Source organism: Protomyctophum bolini (genome assembly GCF_963924005.1).
Source record: "Protomyctophum bolini genome assembly, chromosome: 2".
In the NCBI taxonomy this organism is placed as follows: domain Eukaryota; kingdom Metazoa; phylum Chordata; class Actinopteri; order Myctophiformes; family Myctophidae; genus Protomyctophum; species Protomyctophum bolini.
Window position 1 is genome coordinate 26,092,160 of NC_137863.1, and position 8,329 is coordinate 26,100,488.

An 8,329-nucleotide genomic window follows, 5' to 3' on the forward strand; every position below is an offset into this window, starting at 1 on the left:
GTGGACATGAAGTTAGTTGGTGTGAGAGAATAGGAGGCAGAGCCACAGAGGACAGGGTGAGATGGAAGCAGAAAGGTCACCCTTGCAGCCTATAGCCTTTTTTCCTTAATATTTTTTATCCCACGATTTTGTAACCCATTTTTCACCCCTGTGTCAATCATCTACTGTGATCCTGGGCTCTACACACCCTCCGCCAGCCTATAGCCTTTTTTGAGGGAGAATAATGCATTCACATTAGTCTCTCAGAATTAAATTGGAATAAAATGTATTAGATGAAATGCTCTGTGCATGCAGGGATGTTATTTCATCATGATTAAACATCATAAGCTGTTAATGTGGGTCCTTGAAATTTTAAAGTTCGAGAACAACTTACTAACCTAAAGTTTTTGTTTTCCCTCCCATCTCTTATGATCTCTATCTCATCCAATTCTCTCTCCTGTCCTCCTTTCCTTTCTTTGCCCCCTTTCTAAAACCCTCCTAATCCCGGCCACCTCCACAGTTTGATCCACTCCAAGCTCTCCATATAGCTCCAGAATGCCTCCCCAGCTGCAGTCTCAGAACCAGAGTAGTCCCAAGGTGGTGCAGGGGGACCTGGGCTCCCTGAGCACGGCCATCAGGGACTTTGTGGAGGCCAACATGGTGCTGTGTCAGCCCGATGCCCTGCACATCTGTGACGGCTCCGAGGAAGAGAACCGAGCCATCTTGGCCCAGCTGGAAGAGCAGGGCATGATCAAGAAGCTACGCAAATATGAGAACTGGTAAGATGATAGACAATAAAATGAAGCATAAATAACCAGAACCGGATAGAATTAAGCACTTAAACTATACTTGACCGAGGTCCCCCAGGGGTCTATCCTTATTGGCTCCCTCCTTTTATTCCCTACAGTATACAATTTTGTGATACGTTGCGTTGTGAGCTTGTGGATCTGCTATTTTTGCCAAATGTTCAACCTTTGTCCATGCAGTATAGGGACACTGTAATAGAAGTGAGCCATGAGCCCAAAGTCAAAGTCATGCCAATGTACAGTAATGCAAATGTTATCTGCATATACAGTAGTTAAGTAAAAATAATTATTATTATTTGGAACCAACATTGATTCAAAAGCTACATTTGAATGTGTAGGCTACCCAGTCAGCAGGTCAAAATAATGTATCCCAACTACAAAAACAACATACCTGCAAAGGTCATGATTAGTGGTTGGGCTGGTTCTGAATGATACGGTACAATTATGTAATGTCTGCACTAAGGGACCAGCGTGTTTTCACTATACACACATTATTAAAAAGAACTGTGTTATATGAAAATATAATGACACATTAAATGAGTACACGTCCCTCCCTTCCCTGCTCTTTATTTGTCCCCTTTATTTGGCAAATGGCATGCTTCACTTCACGATCAAGGATCACACCACCAAATTAAGAAGTTTAACAACATTTATTAACAAAAATACTGGTGGGTGGAAATAGTTACCCATCACCCTTAACTACTCGTCTCCTCTCCTAAAGTTGGTTGGCGAGGACAGACCCCAGGGACGTGGCGCGGGTGGAGAGTAAAACGGTTATCGTCACCCAGGACGAGAGGGACACCGTGCCCCGCCCGAAAGGGGGCGGAGTCAGCCAGCTGGGTCGCTGGATGTCCCCGGAGGAGTTTGACAAAGCCATGACGGAACGGTTCCCCGGGTGCATGCGTGGTAAGAAGACTGACTGATGCACGCTGAAGTTCACTCTATACTTTCTTTTGTCAGTTGAATTTCTAGAAATCTATTGTTTGTTGGTTTAACCACTTTGTACATGGTATCCCTATTTCGGGCATGTATGCGCATAAATAGAAACTCTCGCACAGTGTCATCAAATGCAAAGAAATCTGAGATTCTTCATCAGATTACCTAGTTTGGTCCTCTCTTACTCATCTGTGGTTTTGTATAGGTTGTGCAAAAACCTTGTGTCTAATTGGGCACAGTATGACATAATAATAGCACATTATCCGGACACCAATTTTGTCCAATAAGGAGAGAGAACTCATCAGGAATCAGGATACAGGAAAAACAAGTGAAATTGGAAGTGATGACACAAACAAATGAGCAGACAAACTGGAATTGGAAGATGATAAATGGCTTCTCTCTCCTGATTGGATGAAATTGGTGTCACACCTGAAAATGTATTTTTCTGTTTCCTCGAGAGCTGGAGAAACGGGGAGGCCCTGAACAAATCAACGATTACTATCAGATTATAGAGCTTTAATGTATACATTTTTTGTATTTGTATTTTTTACCGCAAAGATCACATACAGCACCTTCAAGGGACAACAAGTTGTTATCTCTCTCTGTAACTCTCTCTGTCTTTCTCAGGTCGCACCATGTACGTGATTCCCTACAGCATGGGTCCGGTGGGTTCTCCTCTCTCTAAGATCGGTGTGGAGCTGACAGACTCTCCGTATGTTGTGGCCAGCATGCGGGTCATGACCCGCATGGGGAAGGCCGTCCTCAGCGCTCTGGGAAGCGGGGAGTTCGTCCGCTGTCTGCACTCTGTGGGATGCCCACTGCCTCTCAATAGTAAGCTAAGGCCGCCCGAATTCTGTCTCTGTCTCTTTCAAACCGTTGTTCAATGCCTGCCCGGACAGAAACAAAATGATAGCACTTTACACCGTTATGTATTGTATTAGTTGTTTCAGACTGAGGGAGTGACTGTATTTGTTGTGCCAGGGACCTCCAGAAGCAAATATTTGAGTACAATTGTTTTGCTTTAAAAACGTTTAGGCCTATATTCTAAGATTTTCAAAATAAATCATGATTTTCAAAAAACAAAAATAGCACGAGCTTGTATATATTATATATTTATATTTATATAATATAAAATATTGTTAAAGTGGTTAAAATGATTGTGATGCTATATTAACTAGTGTAGCTGGGGAACCCCTGATATCTCCCCAAGGACCCCACTTTGAGAATATTAAAGATTCTATGAACTGATGAGTTGTTCTCTCTCCACAGAGCCTCTGGTGAACAACTGGCCGTGTAATCCTGATCTGACTCTGATCGCTCACATCCCAGACCGCCGGCAGATCGTGTCGTTTGGCAGCGGCTACGGAGGAAACTCCCTGCTGGGGAAGAAATGCTTCGCTCTGCGCATCGCCTCGCGCATCGCCAAAGAGGAAGGCTGGCTGGCCGAACACATGCTGGTAGGACTTGTCTCAGTACAGTCTGTCTATCTGTATCTATATCCAGGAGTATCTGCCTTCCCTCATTAATAGATGCATCCATTAATCCGTCTGCATATTAATACAATGTTAACATATCACATCTCACTCTCTCTCTCTCTCTCTCTCTCTCTCTCTGTCTCAGATCCTGGGAGTCACCAACCCAGCTGGTGTAAAGAAGTACATGGCAGCGGCGTTCCCCAGTGCGTGTGGGAAGACCAACCTGGCCATGCTGTGCCCCACCCTGCCCGGCTGGAAGGTGGAGTGTGTGGGGGACGACATTGCGTGGATGAAGTTTGACGACCAAGGTGAGGATTTTTTAACGATTAGACCGGCGATTCACTGGTTGGGCCGTGAGGAAATTGCAAGTGGACCTCCAAATAATTGACAAACACTACGATTTTATTTATTAACATTAATATAATGAATGTATGTATGTAAGGAAGAAAAAAAAAATCATGACTTGAAAAAGAGTTTTCAATGTGATGCCGATAAATTGGAACTTAATACTACCTCAGTTCAAATGGTCGAAGCCGAAACACAATCGATTGGTTGATCATTAAAATAAAGAATTCTCTGAAAATGGACGCGGTCACGTGGCCCACCCATCTGATCACTCAACATGTCAGCCGCATTGCTGAACGCTTTTGAGATTTTGCTGTCCATTGGCTTTGAGGCAAAAGCAAGATAGATAAAACGAGATACAACTAGAACTGCACTCTGTCGAGTGCATACTTGCTTGTTGCACACTAGTAGGCCATAAATGGCCAACTAGTGCGCAAGCAGAGCGCGCAAGTACTTTCGACCGCTGTAAACTGTCAAATCTCAGTATCTCTGTGAAGGAACGTTTGAAATGTCTAATTATTAGGTTTAACTATTTGCTACCTACCTACTTTATGCATATAAACACCTAGTATTATTAAGTATGCTTCAAGTTTCTATCTATATAAGAAATATATATATATAAGATATATTCTGGATCCCTTTTTAGTTTTTTAAAGAAAAATAAATCATTGATATGTGATGAAAAAAAGGTATATAAACGGAATTAAAATATGTTATACAGTATAATTATTCTATTATTTATTCTAAATTGTCAATTGTTTTAAATGTATTTCATCTTGGAATATAGTGATATTAATACTAAATCATGATCAGAGTAATAGGTGTCTCTAACTTCAATTTCTGTAATAATACTTTCACATTTGTTAAAATATACATGATCTAAAATACTTCCGTAATCTGTAGTTGGATTTGTATTTAATTGTTTAAAGCCTAATCTTGACATGAAGGTCTTTATACTTCTACCTTTCTCACTATATTGGTCTTCATTGAAATCTCCTATTATCATAATTGCAGAAGTCGGAGATGATAGATACTTTACCATGTTTTCGAGAAATGTGTTTAATTTCGAAAGGTCTGTTTTAGGTGATATATAGATCTTTATCTTTTACATGTATGCATACGTGTTCTACCTTTTCTAATATCTTGATTTCATTTTGAATTATTTTAATGGAAATATCTTCTTTTATAACAAACATAACTCCCCCACCTATATCATATTCTCTGTAAGTAACCACAGTATACCGCTAATCAACTTACAAATTACACATATATAATGTATATCTATGACTAGCTCTCAATGATGACGTAAGACATATGGTCATGTATGTAATCTGGTCCCAGCAAATCAGGCACAATTTGCTATTTTATTTGTATGAAATCCATATACATATGGTCATGTATTTAATCTGGTCCCAGCAAATCAGGCACAGATATATTACATACATGACCATATGTCTTACGTCATCATTGAGAGCTAGTCATACATATGTATATGTAATTTGTAAGTTGATTAGCGGTATACTGTGGTTACTTTGCGCCAAAAACCGTCCCAGCCAACCCGCCACTTTTGAGGCGTATGCAAATAAAACAGCAAAATTGTGCCTGATTTGCTGGGACCAGATTACATAAATGACCATATGTTTTACGTCATCATTGAGAGCTAGTCATACATATGTATATGTAATTTGTAAGTTGATTAGCGGTATACTGTGGTTACTTTGCGCCAAAAAACGTCCCAGCCAACCCGCCACTTGATGCGTATGCAAATAAAACAGCAAATTTGTGCCTGGTTTGCTGGGACCAGATTACATAAATGACCATATTTCTTATGTCATCATTGAGAGCTAGTCATACATATACACACCATGTACTCTGGTCCCAGCAAATCAGGCACAATTTGCTATTTTATTTTACTGATTATATATATAGTATATGTATGACTAGCTCTAAATCTGGTCCCAGCAAACCAGGCACAAATTTGCTGTTTTATTTGCATACGCATCAAGTGGCGGGTTGGCTGGGACGGTGCATACGGACCGGGCGAAATTATTACTTGCGCGCTCTGCTTGCGCAAGTAATAAATACACAGAAATCCAAACAAGCACAAAATAATAAATTTACCTCATCTCTTGTTCCCCTTCTCCTTGTTTCTGTTGCTAGGCAACCTGCGGGCCATCAACCCAGAGAACGGCTTTTTCGGCGTCGCCCCAGGCACCTCGGCCAAGACCAACCCCAACGCCATGGAGACCATCGTCAAGAACACGGTATTCACCAACGTGGCCGAGACCAGCGACGGGGGCGTGTATTGGGAGGGAATGGACCAATCACTGCCCGAGGGAGTCACCATCACTTCCTGGAAGAACAAACCCTGGAGCGCTGAGGATGGTAGGTCCACCTGTCAATCTTAACCACAGTCACCGTTTAATATTTTAGACATGTAATACATTGTACACATAATCACACGCCTAAATGCCCAAAATAGGGACATCAGGTTAAAACGTGATCATGTGATCATGATACATCCGAATTAATTAATTGATTCATTCAGTGATACCTGTCAATAGAGTGAATTATAGCTGATTCTTTCACAAGGCTTACCTCTCTCTCTCTCTCTCTCTCTCTCTCTCTCCTCCAGGTGAGCCCAGTGCCCACCCCAACTCTCGGTTCTGCACCCCCGCTGGCCAGTGTCCCATCATTGACCCCCTGTGGGAGTCCCCTGAGGGCGTCCCCATCGAGGCCATCATCTTTGGAGGCCGCAGGCCTGAGGGTGAGCAGAGACAAGACAATAGAATGGAATAACATAGGACACATTTAAAAGCTTATTCTCAGGTCCTTATCTGTGTGTATGTGTGTCCAGGTGTTCCTCTGGTGTATGAAGCCTTCAGCTGGCAGCATGGAGTGTTTGTGGGAGCAGCAATGAGATCTGAAGCCACTGCAGCAGCAGAATACCAAGGTCAGTACCTGACTCTAGTCTGACATTATTCGCCATCACTCAGTTTACTTAGTACTTGTTTACTAGTCTCTGAAGCCAGGCAGCTTTTCCACAGTCCTTAAATGCTACAGGGAGTCTGTAATTGGACTCCTAGTAGCTTTAACTAGTAGCTTCCACATAACAGCGGACCACCGTTAGGTGGAAGCATTAAAAATCGTGTGAGCCAAAAGTCTGTCTCTCTATATTTTATCGAATGGAATTTGTTTGCTGTGTTAGGAACAAAACATTGAGATACTCCGACTTATTGCATCTTGAGTTCAGATTCGAAGCTAAATTCAGAAACACTCATGTCAACAGAATCTATAATCTATGGAAATATAGTCAAAAGATAAAAAGTTATTGTCAAAAATATCTCAGTATTAACAACCTCTCTACCTCCTTTCCTTCCAGGCAAGGTCATCATGCACGACCCCTTCGCCATGCGCCCGTTCTTCGGATACAACTTCGGCCACTACCTCTCTCACTGGCTCAGCATGGCCGAGCGGCCCAACGCCAAGCTGCCAAAGATCTTCCACGTCAACTGGTTCCGCAAGAGCCCCACCGCCGGCTTCCTGTGGCCTGGCTTTGGCGACAACATCCGCGTGCTGGACTGGATGTTCCGCAGGGTGAGCGGCGAGACCGGCGCCATGCCCTCCACTGTGGGTTACCTGCCCTCCGCCCAGTCCTTGAACCTCGAGGGCATGAGGGACACCGTGGACCTGGAGCAGCTGTTCTCACTGGACAAGGAGTTCTGGCAGAGGGAGGTGGAGGACGTGAGGAGGTTCTTCGACACCCAGGTCAACGACGACCTGCCCTGCGAGGTGGCCAGACAGCTGGACCTACTGGAGCACAGGGTCAGCCAGATGTAGAGAGAGAGGTTAAGGGGAAGATACATGGAGTAATAGGACAAGGACATTGTTTCTCAAATGTTTTAATTCCAAGGCCCTAATGATTTGCATTAGGGCCACAGACTTCTGAGAGTGTGCAAATGGAACCAAATCCATTGGTTCCAAAAAATAGCTGATATGCAAGCTACAAGATAGATAATATATATAATTAAAAAAGAAAATGCCTGCAATGACAAACACCAATAGTGGTTGCCAGAGTGGAAATAGTTAATGATTCTAGAATAAAATGTTAAAAGTTCTAGATGGAATTCAATATTGATAATTGTAGAATATAATGTTCTTGAATCTTGTTAATATTATGTTTTTGTTTTGTTTGTTTGTTTGTTTTTTTGACAAAAGGGCTCTATTTTTCAATTCTTTCAAACATTCATTGTGGCAATTAAGTATTTAAAATTCACTGAGAGAGAACAATATTTTGGTTTATCTGATGGTGTTTTATTGTAGTTAGTTTAGTAAAGGGACTTCTATGAGTCACTGATTCAAACAGACAGCAGTCAGTGACATGTTTCTCTAACCTACTGGATATTCTCCAGATGATTTATGTATCTCTTTTCTTAGTTATTGTTCCAATGCGTTTCTTCACAGTTCAGACCTCAAGCCTGCCGCTATTTAAAATATAAATTATTGAAACGCACAGTAGGCCTATTTCACAGTATTGTCAGAGAAGACATATTATTTTATGTTAATTTATTTTTATACTGTATTGTTTTATGTAATTTTTCTGTATAGTTCCCCAATCTCCAAAGAGGGGAAAAAACAAGAATAAACTTTATTTAAATGTATTTTTGACTATTTTTGTCATTGCCATTGTCTGTGGTGTGTGTGTGTGTGTGTGTGTGTGTGTGTGTGTGTGTGTGTGTGTGTGTGCACGCGTGTGTTTGCATTATGTTTGCCATATTACACATGCCA

At 41.8% G+C, this 8,329-nt stretch overlaps 1 protein-coding gene across 1 annotated transcript; it reads left to right on the forward strand.

Moving 5' to 3' along the window:
* Nucleotides 1-521: 521 nt before the first annotated feature.
* On the forward strand, nt 522-8,202 carry pck1 (phosphoenolpyruvate carboxykinase 1 (soluble)). The gene is made up of 9 exons (XM_080782679.1): nt 522-758; nt 1,507-1,691; nt 2,349-2,552; nt 2,991-3,178; nt 3,342-3,504; nt 5,702-5,926; nt 6,177-6,308; nt 6,399-6,494; nt 6,924-8,202. The coding sequence occupies exons 1-9, from the start codon at nt 535-537 to the stop codon at nt 7,379-7,381; spliced, it is 1,875 nt and encodes a 624-aa protein (XP_080638805.1). The 5' UTR covers nt 522-534; the 3' UTR covers nt 7,382-8,202.
* The last annotated feature ends 127 nt before the right edge of the window (nt 8,203-8,329 follow it).